This window comes from Carettochelys insculpta, chromosome 18, assembly GCF_033958435.1.
Source record: "Carettochelys insculpta isolate YL-2023 chromosome 18, ASM3395843v1, whole genome shotgun sequence".
In the NCBI taxonomy this organism is placed as follows: domain Eukaryota; kingdom Metazoa; phylum Chordata; order Testudines; family Carettochelyidae; genus Carettochelys; species Carettochelys insculpta.
This window is the reverse complement of record NC_134154.1, coordinates 30,370,547-30,389,241: the sequence shown is the minus strand read 5'-3', so window position 1 is coordinate 30,389,241 and position 18,695 is coordinate 30,370,547. Positions and strand designations below refer to the sequence as shown.

General features: G+C 47.4%; 1 protein-coding gene across 8 annotated transcripts in view; it reads right to left on the bottom strand.

Annotated features, from left to right (window-relative positions):
- MYO18B (myosin XVIIIB) overlaps nucleotides 1-18,695 on the bottom strand; it is a 196,557-nt gene that overhangs the window by 63,511 nt on the left and 114,351 nt on the right. For all 8 annotated transcript variants that reach the window (XM_075013071.1, XM_075013075.1, XM_075013073.1 and 5 more), the window contains 4 exons: nucleotides 15,394-15,546; nucleotides 2,275-2,388; nucleotides 1,660-1,776; nucleotides 393-476 (listed from right to left, as the gene is read on the bottom strand). In XM_075013071.1, coding sequence (XP_074869172.1) covers nucleotides 393-476; nucleotides 1,660-1,776; nucleotides 2,275-2,388; nucleotides 15,394-15,546 — 468 coding nt within the window. The remainder of the gene's footprint in view (nucleotides 1-392; nucleotides 477-1,659; nucleotides 1,777-2,274; nucleotides 2,389-15,393; nucleotides 15,547-18,695) is intronic.

Below are 18,695 nucleotides of genomic sequence, written 5' to 3'. Positions count from 1 at the left end.
AGCAGCTAAAAGGAAGCTTTCATGTGTGTGGTTGTCTTAGTGTTTTTAATGGCTTAGGCTGCGGCCTATGAAGAGAGAGGGACCGTGGTACTTTGCAGAGTAGATATTTCCTGACAATAACACAGCAAACATTTCATCTGACTCCACCTAGAGGACAAGCTCCACAAAGAGCCTACATGTCAGGCCTGACGGTCAGAACCTGGGCAGATTCCCACACCTGTGCTGTATGGGAGTATTCCCAGGGACAAGAGTATGTCACGAAGTCCTGTCCTTCGCAGGCAATGAATGGATTGGCAATGGGAGGCTAAAGGACAGTTGACTCCTTGAAGCACAGCTGCAGGTCTGAGTTAGTAGCATGTGTTCCATGCCTGTGAAGATAGGGGAGAACTTACTTTCTCTTGAAGACTCTGTTTTTCTTTCTTCACTTCCTCCAGCTGCATCTGTAGCTCTCGAATCTGGGTAATGTCCACTGCAGACTGTGAAAACCAAAACCTTATCAATAGCCATAAAAACCTCAGAGCACACCTGGAAACGTACAAGGAAGTTCTGCTTGAAAACTTGTGAGGGCAAGGCGATTCCTAGGGCATCTGAACAGGGAGCTGCTCCCATCCTGAACTAAAGCAGCATAAATTGGCCAGTCCTGCCATATTTCCCAGGTCCTGGGGACAGCTCTTTGCAGGTCTGATCAGACGTGACCTTTTCTGTAAGTCCTTAGTCTTGTTCCTCTCACAAAGTGCTACAGACCTTCCACGGTCTAGAACATTTCTTGAAAATGTTGGACCTCAGGCCAAACGGGGCCCTTGTTGTAACTTTGGGGATGTGAACTTTCTTGTGCCAAGATAGGTCAGGTGCTGTCACATGACTTTTAAGCTATTCATATAAAAGCCAGATGCATTCCTGGCACATAGCAGTACCCTCAACACACCAATGTCCTCTCCCAAGCTCTTCTTTGGTCAAAGGCTCAGAACTCCCTCAAAGGACCCCCAAACACAGCAAACCAACTCTTTTAAAACAACATTTTTCTGCAATTTTTGCCAGTGAAAATAAGAATTTCCAGTGAAAATGGAAAATATTTTTTTAAACCAAACACCATCACTTACTGAAAATTTGGAGGACAAAAAGAAAAAAAAACCAATATTGAGCTGTTCAATGGAAACCTGATTTTTTTTTTCATTTTTGTTGGCATTTTTCAGGAGGAAAAATTAATAATTTCCTGACCAATAAACTCCAAACTAATTTATTCTTCTAAGTGGCAACTTTTATGGAGGGATTTCAGGTGTTATGCCAATCACTTGCAGAGACGCGTACTGCTCAACACTTGACAGACAATCCCTAGGTACCATTTCCACTAAAAAACATGATTTAAAGTGAGAAATAAACTAGCTGTTGCAAACCGTATGACAATGACTCTGTGTGTCCGGATACGCATGTTCACATGTTAGAACTGTTAGAATTTATTATTTGAAAACTATTAACAATTTGTCCCCCAAAATCCAGCAGGTTGCATGTTATGCTTCTAGCCCTTCTCCTGTGGTGTGAAGCCACAATGCACTCTGGATATCTTTCTAGGAATCAACTTTTCCTCCGAATACGCCAGCAGCAGCATTGCATTTACACTGCACTGCACTGACATATCCTCTTCATCACCCCGCCTCTTACCTGTGCAATCAGAGCCTTGTGCTTCGTCATAAGTTCATTCAGATCCTCCTGGTCCTCGTCAATGCGTTTCAGGAGATCAGCTTTCTCGTGCTGCAACTGGTATAGCTGCTCATCCACCTGTGGAGGACAAACACATTACAACAGGGCTCCAACAAGTGCCAGCACTGTGGGCGGCAGTGGAGGGGGGTTGTGCCAGAATTCTCTGCCCCGCATGCAGACGGGCTGTGTTCATTGGTAGCCCTTGACTGATGGCTATTTTTTTTTCCATTTCCATGCAGATTCTGAAAGTCCGTGCATGGCTATTTAACACCGGCAGGGAGACCAAACAAGGATGCACTGGGGTTCACAGCCCTTCTGCAGACAGCTTTAATGATTTGCATCACTTTACCTGGGCCTGGAGACAGCAAATGCCCTTGGGCCGCCTGACCCTGGAAGCCTGGGCAATCAAAAATAGTTTACGAACACAGGACACTGGCAAGTCCCAGTCCTGAGGCTCTGGGAGTAAAGCTCATAAAAGATGTAAAGCTACCCACAGGACTCCTGGCTGTGCTGAGAGGGTAGGAAGCAGTTTCAATGATCTCTGTTATTTTGATGGTATTTTCTCAGGGCACTTACCAGGTTCTTATTCCTGCTGATGGTCTCCAGCTCCACATGCAGGTTCTCCAGCTCCAGAGCCATCGCCTTCTGGGCTTTCTGAGCTTCTGTACATTGGGCTTTGCTCTCTTCCCACTGGGAAGAAGTGAGGAAAATCATAATCACATCAGATCTCACTGATGGCCAAAAGTAATTTCACCACTCGCAATTTCCCCTTTGCTGCACAGCAATGTTTGTTTACGTTTTACTCCCAGAGCAGTTTCACCCATTGAATCCATTGTTAATTCAACTATTTAAAATTCATGTGGCTCTTGGGGCATTCATTTTATCTTTTCCTCTAAAAATGGCTACGTTTCTATTGGTTATAATGCCATGAAATAAGACTCCAGAACAGCATCTGTGACGCTACTCTCTCTGTGGCATGGACTGCTTCGAGTCTCATTTCATTCCCTTCATAAACGGAAATCCTTAAAATAAATCCTCCTCTTTCTGAGTGGTGAAGCACGCACCTCATACTGAAATGCTACTGTCGGTCTCTGCAGTTGTGGTGTAAGGTAGAGCTGGGATCATTAATCTGCAAAAATTATGTGAATTGCATGTAATTTGTGATTAGAGCAATTCATGATTTTGGAGTATGCAAATGGACTTTTCATGTAGTGTAAATTACATTTGGAAATAAATATGAAAGATCACATTTACAAATGCTAATTTGCTCTTCATTTTTATTGCTCAGCTATTAAAAGCACAATGATCTTAAATGTGCTACAGACATCTGGAAGACAAAGTCATTCTAACATCTCTCAATAGACCAGTTCAGTGGTAGGTGTGTGACCAGCTCCCCTGGACAGAAAGGGCAAACTCTGGTCACCCACCACGCTTTTGGGCTGGGTTTTTTCCCTGTGGTTTGTGTCTAAAGAGATTCGCATTCCTCCTCCTTCCCATTGCTGCTTTCTCTCTCTTGGCTCATCCTACCGTTGGACAGTGATATTGGCTGAGTCTTCTGGAAATGTTTACAGAGGTACTAAAGCCATGTTGAGCCGGTAGCACAATCCTGTTTGGCTCTCAAAGGGGGTTACCCCTAGACTTGGAAGTCAGAGAGAGTTTTACTGCTGACTTCAAAGACAACAGAGTTAGCTCAGTGCTGAGAGCTATTGAAAAGCCTATCCTCTGGGTCTACACGTGCTCATTGTTTTAGCTCAGCTGTCAAGAAGCAGAGGTTGGCATGACCACGTTTGTCTTCTGCATCCAAGAGGAAACTACTTTGTATCCACAGTTGATCCCACTCTACTTCCACCCACCGAGTCAGAACCCTCACACTTCTTTTATGAAAACACAGCTACAAAGGTGGGATTGTGGGAAGAACCACCAGGGCTGGGAACAGTGAGGGGTAGCACCATCCAACAGCCTAGGAAAGGAAGGGAAGAAAAACACTGGCCCCATTCCCACCACAGACCGAACTGCTGGAGACAGCATGTGCTAAATACACTGTCATGGCCCTATTCAGCAGCAGTCTGGGAATCATTCCTGTGGCGCCTTCAAAAAAATCCTTTGCTCTCCCCAGCATCGGTCTCGATGCAGCCCTGCTTCAGAGATAAACACACCAGCTACCCACCTACCCTCTTGTGCACTCTGCTACCCACAACCTTCCTTGGGAGCCCCCTCCTTCTCGTACTGACCAAGCCTTGCTGCATTTAATGCGTGAGAGCTGAAGTACCAGCAGACTGTGTTCTACGGTCGCTCACAAACGATGGACCCCCTGATTTTTTCCAAATACAAAAATGTTTTTTCCTTCTTTTAGCACCCAAAGGGGGATTCTAAAGTAACGGGGCCGCAGCCACTCTCAGTTCACTTTGCTCAACAGCCTGGGGTGACTGAGACATATTTGGAAAAGCGAACGAAGGCAGAAATAGGTCACTTGCTTCTGTGGGGCTTCATCCTCAGAGGCAATGGAATGCAAGTTGCTGCCCCCCACCCCCCAAAAGCCTCTGATTCTACCTAGCAGCAGTGTGATTTCTTACTTGCTGCAGAGGAGTTCGACGAAAGGGCGCTACTCCCCTGGATGGGAGCTCCAGGCCAACACCCTGGGTTTAGTAGCAGCTTTTTGTCTGCCCCCGGAACGAAGCCTAGGTGAGATTTGCACAGCATGTGACATGCCTCCAGAAGAGAACCACATTCTGGGAGGCTCTCGATTAAGCCCACCAGGTGCCCGGAAACGCCATGCTGAACCATTCAGATTTGCCTGTGCCAGAAGAGCATTGCCTGACCAGACCCCTTCATTTGCCAAATGAATCTAAGGGATGTAAATGGCCTGACAGGCAGCAGCATTCGGTCAAAACAAAAAAGTAGTAAAGTAACACTTTAAAGACTAGCAGAATAATTTATTAGGTGAACTTTTGTGGAAAGTTCATCACCTAATAAATTATTTTGTTAGTCTTTAAAGTGTTACTTTACTGCTTTTTTGTTTTGATAGTATATAGACTAGAACGGCTCTCTCTCTGTTACTAAGCAGCATTCTGGTGTGTGAGTAATTCATAAGCTCAGCAAGCCTGGATTTAAAGTACCTGTCCGATTCACAGACTCAAGGAAATGAAGGGGGCAGGGAGTGGGGGCAACCAACCTCTCAGTTTATGAAGTTCATCCCCCTGCTGCAGGATTGTTTCTTCTGCCATAATTCTGAATGCTTCACTGCCAAGTTCAGGCTTGTTTTCACTTGAGAAGCATGGTGATTTGCCTCACCATTTCCACACTCACAGGGGGCTCCCTGTCCTGACACTCACTCTACATTTCCCTTTACTTAATTGCATCTATTTCTTCCTTTTTCTATCTCCCTCAACACCCCCACCCCCCCCCAGCTCTCTCCTCTTCTATTTTTTAACCTCAGGGTTGGACTCCTGCCACTGAAAGCCACAGCAAAGGCAAAGGTATCCAGAATGCTGTGTTATGCTCACCACTATTGCTGCTACACACCCATCCCTGGTTGGCTTTCTCCTGGCAGAAACCAAAAAGCCTGCATCTCTTTTCCCTTCTGGGTCACACAGTATTGTGGATTTGGTGATACAGATTGCAATGGAACCCAGAAGCCCCAGCCAGGATCCAGGAGTCCTTATACCAAGAACTAAGCCGAGCGCGCCCAGACCCCAAGGAGATTGCCGTGTAAGAAGGCGAGTGATAGCTGAAGGGTTAGGAGAGGGGTACAGTGTTGATACACATTTGTATGCCTTTCTCTGTTCCTGCTATACCTTGCCTCTCATCGCCCCCCTCGATTCACAGCTCTGCAGCAGAGTGTCTTTGCAGCTCTGATCCTTAATTAGGAACCAAGTTCTACAGCAAAACCAATAACAAACCTCATCTTTCCCAACCTGCCCCCTGCAGCCAGCCCAGACTGGTGCATTTCCAGTGGGCAGCACTGCTGAGATGGGTTTGTGAGGAGGAATCTGAAGTAGGGGACCAGATGGTTTGCCTGTTTTTGGTCGCAGCATTGCTATTGCAGCCTCAGTAGGGTATACTCAGCTCTAGAGTTTCCTCAGTGGAGTTGGTCTGACATTTCCCTGCCTTGAAAATCTCAATTGCTGATGCGTCAGGGTCACCAATTTCTATAAAATCGGACATCTCCTTATGTACGACGTGCTGTAAAGAGAGCTCTGTCAGTCTCCCTTCCCTGTTGCAAGGCCTGGCTGGCATGTTTATGAAGCAATACAGCCTGCCGTGCTGGGACACAGACCAAATCCTTCATGTTCACATCCATAACTTCTTTATGATTACAGTAAAATAAAAAAAAAAAAACTTCAGTGGGATTACCTCCAGGCATGTACACTAACTAGATGAAATGAGCGGCCAAGGCATTTACTGGTCAACACCTGTGAAGCTTCTATTAAACCTTTATTCCCATGTCTAAAGTCAGAGCAATTTGATGAAATGTCAAGTAGTCTACAATCAGTCCAAGCACATGTCTGAAAACAGTTATCGCTGTCTCACCATGAGGTGCTGTGAATTTCCTTCCCTTCCCCCACCCCAAACTCAAAAGCATGTCTGTATGTTGCAAAAATGACTGAAATTACCCAAGTGAAGCGCCTGGGAGGAGTTAAACACCATTCATTTCAAATTTCAATTCCTGTTTTTACTACTGAAGAAAAAAAAAAACATATCAAATATCAGAAGTCTGGGTAAAAGTTGTGCACATTTTGGGTTTCCACTCCAGAGATGTTCTCTGAAAGGAATTCATTTTTTTCAGCTGCTTGGTTCTCCCTTGCGTAATTGAATGTGTACACACCCAGCCCACTCCTCCTGGCATTCCTTTGAGATTGTTATAACATATTCACGGCATAATAGTAGGTTCCACACTCTGACGAGTTTCGGTTCAGGGATGGAAGTACACAGAACTGCTTTTGAAAGTCGAAATGTGAAATTGTGCCAAGGGTGACCAAGCACCTTGAGGGTCATTCATTGGTCCCACACCAAGTTCCTGCACTAGGACTGTATGCACGTCACGTTCCTTGGCCCATGACAGCTCTTAGCCTCTCACTTTCCTATTTCATGCTTTATTCCCCAGTTGCTTAGTTTTCAGTAAAGCAAGTGATGAGAACAGGAGCTGATGTGACAGTTTGAATCCCCAACTTCCTAGGGAGGGCCAACAAACATTGCCTGGTCAATTTCAGAGGGCTTCTTTCCCTCTCTCTAAACTCGGGGCATACATGTACCTTATTGCTCTCTGCTCTCCTTACAGACAGTTCCTTCTGTAGGGCTGGTTGTGCTCTGGAACTTCTCCCAGGCTCAACCTGGTAACAGCATGTGATGTTCAAATACAATGTCCGAGGTCACGGAGACACATCAGTGCTTTTTGTGAAGTTACCCCAATTTTCACGTGCAATGCCTGATACTCCATGCAGACATGGCGAATGTCACAGATTTCTCTTTAGTACTAAAAATACATCAAGACATTCCTTTGGGCACCATGATTTCCCTGTGTTTGCTGGCCCATGCAATGTCTGGCAACTGGGCTGTTGAGATGTATTTCTTGGTCTTCTGCTCACTGTTACTAACTTGCTCTTCCACAGACGCCTGGCTTTCCTTCATTGCTTTTCCTCCCAAACCTTGTCTTGTCCTGCATTTCAGGCTCTCTGTCTCTTGCCCAACTACCTGCCTAAAGGAGGCAGTGTTGTTTCTAATGGGGTTTCAGCCTATTTGCTGGAAGTGCCCAATCCTGAGAAAATGAAACAGACTAGAAATTCTCCCGAGGGCTTGCTCCCCATCCTTAATTCAGTTTATGAACACGGACTTAGTTTGTCTCCACTGGCTCTCATTAAATACCCAACACCTTGTTCTCTCCAGAATGGAATTTGCCTACTGGGAGAAGTCAGTTGAAATTCCCATCAGAAATGCATTATGCACAAACTGATGAATAACGCTAGTTTGCTGTGCTAAGCCATCTGTTAAGTACCTGTGTAAAACGGATGCTTCAGGCTTACTGAGACACCAGACTACACTCCAAGACCAAGCAGATTTTGCTAAACTATTGCATTTTTCTTCAAAGTTTTTGTTCTACCAGTGACTTTTGGAGAGGGTTGTAGAATTAATTAGATTTTGAAAGCCTCATCACGCATGACGTTAGAGATCAGAGGAAAGGAATAATCAGGAGGTGGCTTTACTACGTGTATTGCCTCGCAGTGTTGTCTGCACATTGAAGTCAATAGTTGCTGTATCAAGACACTCCAAGAGTGTTTGTCTCCAGTGCAGGTAGGAGGGACTAGATTAGAGCAGCGGTCTATGTCATGATTAGAGTAATGGCCAGGAAGGCATTTGGCAGGACACAGCTGGGAAGGTTTCTGCACATTCATGAGCATTGCTCCCAATCACTTGAACTCTTCGGAGACTGAAGTCCCCTAGCAACAGTAGGAAACAGGTATTCAGCACAGGCCAAGTTCTCCTGCCAGCTGAAGCATGCACCGTGGGAGGAGAGATGGGAGCTGCCAGCTGGTGCACAGAAAAGGCAGGGACCACTGCACTCAAGACAGTGTTAGAGCAGGTACCTAGTCTGGCTCTTCCTCTCTGGTCCAGCACAGCGAGGACCACCCCCTTGACTCTGGTAAACAATTCTCCCCAGTCTCTGCATAACTTCTGCCAACTGTCCTCCTTTTGTAACACTGATGGGGACTTGGAAATCCCCTCCCATCACAAACACTCCACCCCAGGCGTACGTCACCCAGTCCTTCCTCATCCAATTTTGCCACTTGGAGCACAAAACCAGCTTCCAGGAGCTTCAGCAAAGGTAAGTCCTCTGCAGTAGCTCACATACGCTCCTGGCTCACCTCTTCTGCCCTCTCAGACCCATAGGGAGAATGCTAAAGATGCAACGGCCTCATTGTCAGGCCTGCACAGTGTCACACAAGCCTATCAAACTAAGCAGTCCCTGCTTTGCTCCTGACAATGCCCCGCAGTAGCTTCCACAGGACTCGTCCCTTCCTGTCTCAGTGTTTTGGATTCCCACTGAGCCCAAGAGATTTTCTCAGTTCAAAGGTACTGCGCGTAATGAATAGTCTGTCAGCTGCCAGTGGCCGTCAGAACATAAGCAACAGTCTGTGGGTGATCCCGAGCGCAGATGCTATTTCTGAATCACAGTGTGAGTCCCCAGGGTTTGTTGAAGAGCTTATATGAAAACTTCGCATTTCCTTCCCTCTTAATAAGCCTACAAGTTCCTAACCAGGCACTACTGGGCTGTGCAGCCAGCATATTCTTTGTAGGAGAGATAACACACTAAAACCCTTTCACTCAGAAGCACAGTTTTCTTACATTCCCTTAATATCACAGCATCTTTTCTTACCTACTGGTGGGTTTAAACATCATTACTTAAATGAGAGGATCTGGAAGGAATCCTGGACTGGACCAGCTACCTCTATTGCCTACCTGAGAATCCCTCCAGTCCGGGTAATATTGAACCGATTGATCTGAGGGGGCTGCAGGACAATTACGCACAAATAAAGAGTCAAGTGGCACATTTTCAGACCCTGCTGCAGCCAGCAATCTTCATCTTTGCCTGGCTATTTATTTCCTTGGCTTGGGAAAGGATTCTGTGCAAGGGTCAGTTACTCTGACTATCTATAAGTCTTTGTCAAACTGGCGACAGATTGCCCAATTAAGAGCAGGCAAGATGGGCAGAGGGGAAGCAAGTGAATGTGCATCATCCCTCTTCAGCAGTGATGTAGATATAAGAGACTGGTGGGGATTAATTTTGGAACCTGGTGTTACAGCAGGAGAGAATGGTAGAAAATAGCTTGTAAATGTCTGGGGGAGAGAATTTATTAGATAGAAGAAAGGGATCCCCAGTGAGCTTGCCCAAGCAGAATGCGATCACTGATTCCAGAACACTGTGCTTTCATGTGGTTTCCTCTTAAGTGAATAATATCACATACGAGGAGGGCTAGCCCATAGGAGTCAGCTCCTTGCTACTCCTTCTGGTGCCTGCCACTCTAAAACACTCCTTCCTTTCCGAGAATGGCAGCACTGCTGCTTGCCAAGATGCATCCAGAGCTACTGGCCACTGGGGAGCTCTGATTAAGAGTATAGCATTGTCGTGGCACAGGGGCATGGATTTGCTCATGGCAGCCAGGTGGCGAGAACCTCACAGCACATGCTCTAAGAGCCACACCTCTCCTTCAGTTCTCCTCGTTTATGCCTCAGCGCCTTCTCCAACAGTCCCTTTCCCTGAGCTCTGGCTTCTATCTTCCCATTGTCATTCCGTTTTACGTGGAACTGAGCAGCTGGCTGAATGTTTTCATTAGACCCCGCCCCACGACTCCCAAAGAAACAAACACATCTTGGGATCAAGAAATGATGTGAGAGAACTAATGGATGAGTGAGTGAGAGCAGCCACAGAGGGGTCTTAGCCACAATTCAGTGCTGCCACTGATTTAATAACATGCCACCTTTAGCCCCTGCAAGGTGGAAGAGTGAGGGGAACCAGCAAAAACCAGCCAGGGCAACTTTGCCCACTTAAGGGAGGCTAGGATGGTTCACTGGGAGAAGCACACAGTTACAGCCTGGGTCTTATAACAGGGGAAAGCAGTCTCTCTCTCTCTCTTTTTTCCAGGGCAAATTTCATGAAACGTTACAAATCATGAAAGCTCGTACTTTAACGAGCAGCAGCATCCAAACATTTCTACACGTGCCCATCACCCCGCCTCCTACAGCACTGGGTCCAAACAGACACGGGGAAGAATGAAAATCTCTGCTCACTGGATAGCAGTTTTTTGGTACTGGTTTGTCCCTACTGTGCCCTGAAAAGCCCACTCTGCAAACACCAAGGGCCGGGCAGGCTGCGGAAAGGAGAGCAGATTTCCCTAAAACAGGGCAAACACTGCAGCTAGATTCACCAGCCAGTCACAAACCGCCTGCCACCAAATCGCGTCTGATCACTGGACTGTGCCTCCAGCTGGCTCACTTCTGGGTGCTGTGAAATAATGAGGGCTGATGAAGGGACATGTGTGGGCTGGACCGCGTGAGTGGAGCAGAGCTGGATTTGCAGGCCAGTTGCTCTGAGGGACAGTAGCGATGGACGTCCCTTGGCTGATCCCCCTAACGAAGGGCGTTCGGGGAATTAGGACTGGGATGAATGTGTGCCTATCCAACAGCTCAGTATGTGGTATGTGCAGGGCCCACAAAGCATGTGTCACTGACTGTGAAATCTGATCTTTTCAGTGCTTTCGCCCGTACTATATGGATTTCACAGAGGAGAGCAGCGTTTTGCAAATTGAGGGTCCTGACCCAAAAGGCAGTTGCGAGGGGGTCACTGGGTTATTTTAGCAGCGTGGCACGGTATTTATTGTCACCCGCACTTCTGCACTGACTTTAGAGTTGGGCAGTCAGACAGCAAGACCTGTTGGCGGAGCACCTCGTTTGGAAGGCTGCACCCATCCCTGCAGGCAGCGCCTCTCCAGCAGCAGCGCAGAAGTAAGCATGGCAACACCATGGCCTGCCACTCTTCTGTGCTGCTGCCTGCAGAGCTGGGTGCCTGTGGGTGGCAGCTGCTGACTGGGGGCCCAGCTCTGCAGGCAGCAGTGCAGGCATAAGGAAGGCAGTACCACACCATACCACCCTTACCTCTGCACTGCGGCTGGCAGTAGCTCTGCCTTAAGAGCTCTGGGTCTGCGCTGGTCCACATAAGAGAAGGAAAGACTGCCCTCAGCAGCAGCTAACAGACTCAGCCTTCACCACAGGGGTAGAGACAGGCTCACAAAGGGGAAGGTCTAGCATTCAACGCACACAGCTGGACCCCGGGAAAGGATCCGGGAAGACACAGCAGAGCAGCATTCTCCATGGTGTGTTGTTTCCAAGTGAAAAGGCACCAAGAGCAAAGAGTAATTGCATTTGAAAGACTAGAAAAGACAGTGTGCCCCAAGGGAGGGGAGTGGACCTTAGGCCTGACTCCCAGATGGGGCTGAAGATGCTTGGGCTCCCACAGATAGCACAGGAAGTCAGGCAGGCTGTGTGCAGGGGTGGCAGAACCTTTCACAGGGGTATTTCTCGCAGCTGTTCCTAATACAATTGGTCAGCTGAAGCAAAGTCTCAGGAGGAGGTGCTGGACAAGGTTCCCTCTCCTCTTGTCCATCCATCTGCAGATTCTGCCATCTACGTGCAAAATAAATGGTGTGTGCGCACCAAGGCATGCGCAATGTGCACCACCAGCAGAAACAAAGATCTAGCTGTGGGCACTCTGCTAATCAGCTGGGCGGCATCTGAATCTCTCTTGATCAGATGCCCAAGTGCCCAGCTTACAGGAAACACTGGTGCTAAATGACACTTGTTTGCTTTTCTTATTCGGTATCAATCGGTACGCACTTTTCACTGCTGTAAGGCCCCCGGGCATCATTTCGAACTCCACCTGTGTCCCCCCAATCCCACGACAAACAGATCACAGCTAGTGGAACAGGATATATTAGGTGTATGTACTAGAAATTATTTCACTGATGCTCACTCGGTTCCTTGCCACTGACCAGAAATTAATGAGTTGCTTTATTGGAGTTGCTTTATTTCCCTTCAGCAAACAGAGAAGTGCTTTAAACTAAGATCCCCTTTCATTTTCCCCCAATGCCAGGTGGAAACAGATGCAGCTCACAGATGTTATTTATGCAGAATGATTATCTCAATTATATAGGGATGTTGTTGGAATTGCTTATGTCTCCAGATTAGTCTGTTTCCAGTGGAAATGTACAACGTGGATTAATTACTAAATGGCTTCTGCAGATTGGTGTCATTAAATCATCACCACCCTCCTGCCTACGCACTCTGCATTCCAGAGGCATTGGCAGACACAGCACGGGTGATGGCTGATGTGACGTTCCATGCCCAGCCAACACAAGCCTGCCTTACTGGGCTTTATGGAGTGGAAGCCAAGGCACTTTCTATGGCACTCCTATTGTCTCCAGTGGCAGCAAGCGGCAAGGGAGCCCTGACCTTTTCCCTGGTAGAGTCAAGCAAGGGCCGGCCAGCAGTTCACAGCAGCCTGTTCCCTCTGACCTGCCACTTGCTCAAGCAGTCTGCTAATGCCTTGCACTAACCACTCTGCCCTCAGCATAGCAAGCAGCCCCCTCCCTCTGAAAGAGCAGGATGGCCAGGGCACCTGCCGCTGTGGGGTTGGGTGCAACCACTCCAAGAGCAACAGATGCCCAAAGTCACACCCACAGAAGCAGTCTTCCCTGAGGTTAATGGGCTCTTCCCCCCAGGCTTTTAACCCTTCTCTGGGCTGAGGAGCAGTTTCTCTCTCTCTCTCTCTCTCTCTCTCTCTCTCTCTCTCACACACACTCCATGCGTCACACATCCCAGGGGTCTCTGAGCTTCACATAACCAGGGCAGTGACTAGGAAGTGGAACAAGCCAGGGAAATGGGAGCAGCAATTAAAGAAGAACTTCCTCCTGGGGAGACTTGTGAGCATGGGGAAAACCTCCCAGGAGAAGTGGTGAATACTCCACTGCTTGGGACCTTTAAAGACACCGGTGAAATCCTCATCCAATGCATGGCAGAAAACAGGCTTGTACTAGCTGTGGGAGCTGGAGTGGGTGACCAAACTGGCCTTCTCCATTTCTATAGCACTGAGAGTAAACTCTCAAAACCAGCAACCCCTATCACATGGCAGAGGTACAACACACAATCTAGTTTCATATTGCTCAGTCTCAGCAGAGGATAAGAACCTACTACTGCTGCCTGGTAACAGAGCTATTGCTTGAGTGCCTACAGTTAAAGTTAATGCCTTCAGGGCTGGACGTCTGGTGTTCAGACTCTGCTCACCAACCTTAGCTGGGGTTTGTTAGAAAGATTCTTACCCCCTCCTTATCACACTCCTGCCTCTGTCTTCAATTCTTTGGAGCAGCCAAAAATGAATCAGCAAAGGCACGTGAGTATATTTAACCACTGTTCTGCTTTGTGTTTGTTAGAGAACGCAGGATGTCTGTGCTTGAAACAGAGCCAAATTAAACATTGATCCTTGCACAGATTATAACACAACACACAATGCTTATAACCATTTCCATGACAACAAATCACACTTGCTGGAAAGGTAGAAGACACAGCAGAGAAGGTTGCTAATGCTGGCTTAAAGAGAAAGGCAGAAAATTGCATTTAACTGTAGCTGCCTTATTGAAATACCAGCCAGCCCTTCCCAGGACAAGATTCCAGGGCGCACTAGAAAGGGAAGGTCCAGGATAAACTTCTTTGTGCTCAGGTGTGTGAGCAGAGGCAGCTGTTATCTGGCCCCACAATTAGAAAGGAAAGTTCTGTAAAAATGTCCTGCCTCACGTAATCTTCCAGTTTAGCCTCCCTTTGGGTCAGGTAAATAAACCATGCCCCCAGGAAACGCTGGCAAGGCTTTGCTACGTCAGGGTAGTTCCGTTCATTAGACAGATGTCGGTGGACAGTCTAAAGTAGTCACTGGCTTCCATCTTGGGCATGGTGAACGGAAGTTGCTGAAGCTGTTCTCGGGCTGAGGTCAGCAGGTTTTCTATTTCTCCGTTGTGCATGTGACTAAGAACTAGTAGAGATGGAGGGCAGGACTGTGTGAAGTTGACGAGACACCTGAGTTACCTTGCACATCCCACAGTTCCAAGTTTTGGGTGTTAACAGGAGCCTTTCAAAGGTCACTGACTTCTACGAGCTTTGAATTGGGCCCCTCATGAGAACAATGAGTAGGAACCCTAAAATCTGGGGTGCCCCATTGTTCAGAGGCACACTTGCACTTACTGATTTGAATTGCAGGTGCCCACAGTGCCAGATCAGGAAGCAAGGGACAGCTGGTGTTATCTCTGATGGGAAAAGAAGTTCAAGCCCACAGGCTTTCTGAGGCTGAGAGAGGCTCCTGTTGTGGAGGGGGGCGTGCAAAAAGCTTGTTGCACAGAGAGGTGCCCTGGCTTTAAAGATGCTCACTTGGTGGGCCAGTCTCAGAGGCTACTGCAGTCCCAGCAGGGAGACCTCCCCCGAATAAAAGGCAGAGCACTTTGGAACATGGGGGCTTGGCTGCAGCTCACTCTGCACCCTCCATGCGAACACAAAGCTGAAACTACAACGCTCCCAGGTTTCCCATTTTTCCTCCAGAGCACCTGGAAGCAAACACAACCCGGGGAGAGCGTGACTGACTGCTCCCCGGCTTTGCTTTCCTGCCTGAACTCCTGCTGACAAAGCAGTCCTTTCTGGAGCACATTTCCAGCTCCCTTTCTTACTTCTGCTTCCTCAGAATGAAAGCAGAGAGGCCAAGAATACACAGGTCACCAGCATTTATATACTAAGGGGAGCTGTGAAATATTGACATTAACAGGTTCAACAGGGAGCATCTTTGTGGGGAAACAACTGGACCCTATAAATCCATTAATGCTTCTAGAAGTCTATTCTTACTGGAGCTTCATCTCGTGTTCTCCTAGCGCTGGTCAATGCCTACCAAAATCATTAAGGCAGGGCACTGGCCAAGTGGACATCTTGTCTGGGCGTGCTTACAGCAGTTTTCTAATGGGGTAGGCCCATGAGAAATCTCTTATTTCTGTGCGTGAAGGTGCTGGCAAGTTTCCAGCATTCCAGTGTAACAAAGGGAGAGGTGCCAAATGGAAAGAAAAGAAAAGAAACCCAAATGTGTCTATCAATAGCCAGAGTGTTAATGTCTCTGACCTGACTGCGAACTTTCTCCAGCTCCTCTCTGCTGACAGACGGACTGGGCTCTCCAGCGGTCACCAGCAGGAGCTGCACATCGGCCAACAGAGCATGCGTCCTCCTCAGGTCCCGCCGAAGCCGCTTCTCTACATCGAAGTCCCGATGACCAATCTGGGAGCAGAAAGGTTTTTGTTAGTGCCGGTCCCCGCCAGAGCGTGGGAAATTCCAACGTTTCAGGGTTTTTTACATTTTGAATCAAATGACAAGGGGACATTTCAAAATTCCCCAGCGACCAAGAAAACTTCACGAAAACTTTCATCTGGGACTATCGGAATGTTTCACACAAACACTTTGTTCAACACAATTTTGTCAAAATCAAGTTGCCCTTACCACACGCTTTGATTTTGATGAAATTGCGCTTCCTTGGTGTAGCTAGACATCTTTCGTATATACTCTATCGATCCCTATGTAGGCAAAGGTGTGCACTCATTTACATAGAAAATAGTTGTGCTAGAAAATTGTTGACCCTCTCTTGTTTCTGGTAGCACCTTCATACAAAGATGCAGCCTGCTTCCATCTTCAGCATATGCAATGGACCTCAAAGGAGTAGCAAAGAAACTGTCTGCAGAGATCCAAGAGTTCAAATGAATAACTAACGACACAGTCTCGGGCGCAGACACTTTAAAGTTTCTTTATTCTCCGTCATTTCCTAGAGGTAACACATGTGCCTACTGACATCCAGAGTGAGCCCGGACTTTATCTACCATCTCGCTGCCCATTCCATCTTTACTGTTGAACCCTCTCAGCAATGCCTGGTTCGAGCAAAAGCTGCATGCTTTGGCTCGGGTAGTAACTTCTGTCTGCATGTGCAAGGCTTTGCATGCTGAACGGCTTGCCCATCAAAAGCTGGCTGTAACCCTGATTCTAGGCTAGAGCATCCAGAGCTGAAACACCAGGTACTGACGTCCAGTGCCCTGCTTCCTAGGCAGACAAGCATCTGAGTAACCACGGCGCCAGTAACGAGCTATCGCTCCTCTGCGGTAAGGGAATCCTACAGCAATATTATCCACTCTCCGTTTAGAGAACATTGTTACCAAGGGTACGAATATAGAGAAACCTGCGCGGCTGGAGGAAGAACTAGACATTAATTGAGCAGAATGTCAGGCTGGGATCACATAGGATTGGAAAATGCATATTTCATGGTCACTGGCATTACTGCAAACTTGACCATTCAGGCTTTACTTTGGTGGGGCACGAACCTGCTGGGAGGTGAATTCCTGCTACCAGCCAGGCTACCAGTCAGCCGTGCAGCCTCTTTGTGCCAGTACCAGGGTCAATTCTAACAAGAGTGGGGCAGAGCCCTGCAAATCCTGGTTTGAATGTTGGACGGGATTGGCTTTGTCGGGAGCTTTACCCCAGCATGTTGGCCGTCTCTCAGCGCTGGTGCCACTGAGAATTACAAACGTGGAGACTCGTGGAAGGTTAATCTCTGATTTCTTCACACCGAAAATCCGGTTACTAGGATTACACTCATCCAGTCAGGGAATAGGTAATTTAACCAACATCTCCAATATGGAACTGCTAAAATAAAGAAGTTATCACAAAACAAACAAGCTGTCCTGTAGTGCTTTAAAGACTCACAAAATAATGTATTGGGTGAAGAAGTGGGTCTGCCATAGGAAAGCTCATCACCTAATAAATTATTTTGTGAGTCTTTAAAGTGCTACAGGACTGTTTTGGTTTGGTTTGGTTTGGTTTTTGTTTTGTGAAGATACAGACGAACATGGCGACCTCTCTGTGACTAACTTATCACAAGTTATTGAAAAATGAAAAAAGTCAAGAAAACGTGCAGTTTTATTTGGGAAATTCCACATCAGAAAAAACTGAACAGGGAAAAAACCCAGCAAGCAAACTTTTCACTCTGAGTTATTCCCATCGCGCCAATGCAGAGCATCTGTTTTCATGGTGAAAGGACCTTTTGCAAATCATGGATATTCAGTTCGGGTTGCGTGGCCCTGGCTTTATAGGCAGAGGTTTGTGTCATTATATGGACTTCTCACCAGATAATCTTCTACCAGCATATGACTCTGAAGCCCTTTAAAAAAGGGAAAGAGGAAGTGACTTTAAAATATTCTACGTCCAAGTGGCTTTGTGAGTATCCATAGCCGCAAGGTAAAAAACGTGCAAACAAGGGCACAGCGCAGTGTTTGATTTCATATTGATTGGAATCTGACAGCACTTGCCCCTGGTGTTTCTAAACACTCTTTATGGCTCTCCTCTCCTCTCCAACCCATTTGCCCATCCTCTGGTCGCTGGTTAAAAGTCCTTGTGAGCTGCGGCGTGGGGACCTGGTTTAAAGCTGTGTGGCGTTTTTCCACAGCCTAAAAAACACGGACAGAGTCTCTGATTCCTCAACTGGCTCTCAGCGTTCTGATGGGAAGGGCAGTAGCCTCCTGCCCACTGCGGATCAGACCATGGAAGTAACAACTCTGCAGCAGAGCAGGTTTGCTTTCCTCCCTCTCTCCCCGGCAGTTCCTTCCCCCAGAGGCAGGCTGTCTCCTGGAGGCTGAGCCGCTCTACTCAGCCCATCCCTGTGCTCATCTGCAGGGTCAGAAACATACATTGAGTTGATTGACTCTGGCATTTTCAGAGCACAGAGAACTCCAATCCGTGCCCCCACCCCACCTTCATCACAAACAGGTGCTTTTTGACTTGCAATCAGTGCCTCAAACACCAACTAATAGTGTTTTTCATGGCCATATTGGCTATTCCTCTGCACTAATCGCAATAGGAAACGAAGAATCACAACAGTGAACGTGGTCATTCGGTGCAGGGCCTGAAGAGTCAAGTGACACAATTCCTGTCCAAACCTTGTGTGGAGCCCAGCACTGGCTGACACTACCTACCTCTCATGCACTGAATTCTTTCTGCAGCTCATACACAAGATTCATTCATCAGTGTTACTTTTTGCACACTGTCAAACAGAATGGATATGCTGATTGAGTAGGTGGTAGTAAAAACAACACCCTGCATTTACGGAGCAGGGTTTATTCTGCTGGCCTCCAAAGCAGCTACAGGATGTTCTGGATAGGCCTCGTGACACACTTTTACACCTATCATGAACTCTCCCCACCGTTGCACAGTGGGGGTAGTCCCCAAAATTCTTCTTCTTCGCTGCAAAATGTAAGTGCCAAACCTCAGCCAGCACAAGCCAACGACTAGGAGTTCTGCTACCTAATGTCCGTAACTCCAAATGAGTAACTCCCACTCTCCTGCGTGTGCCCTCGTCATAAACTCTTCCAATTACAGTAGAAGGCTAC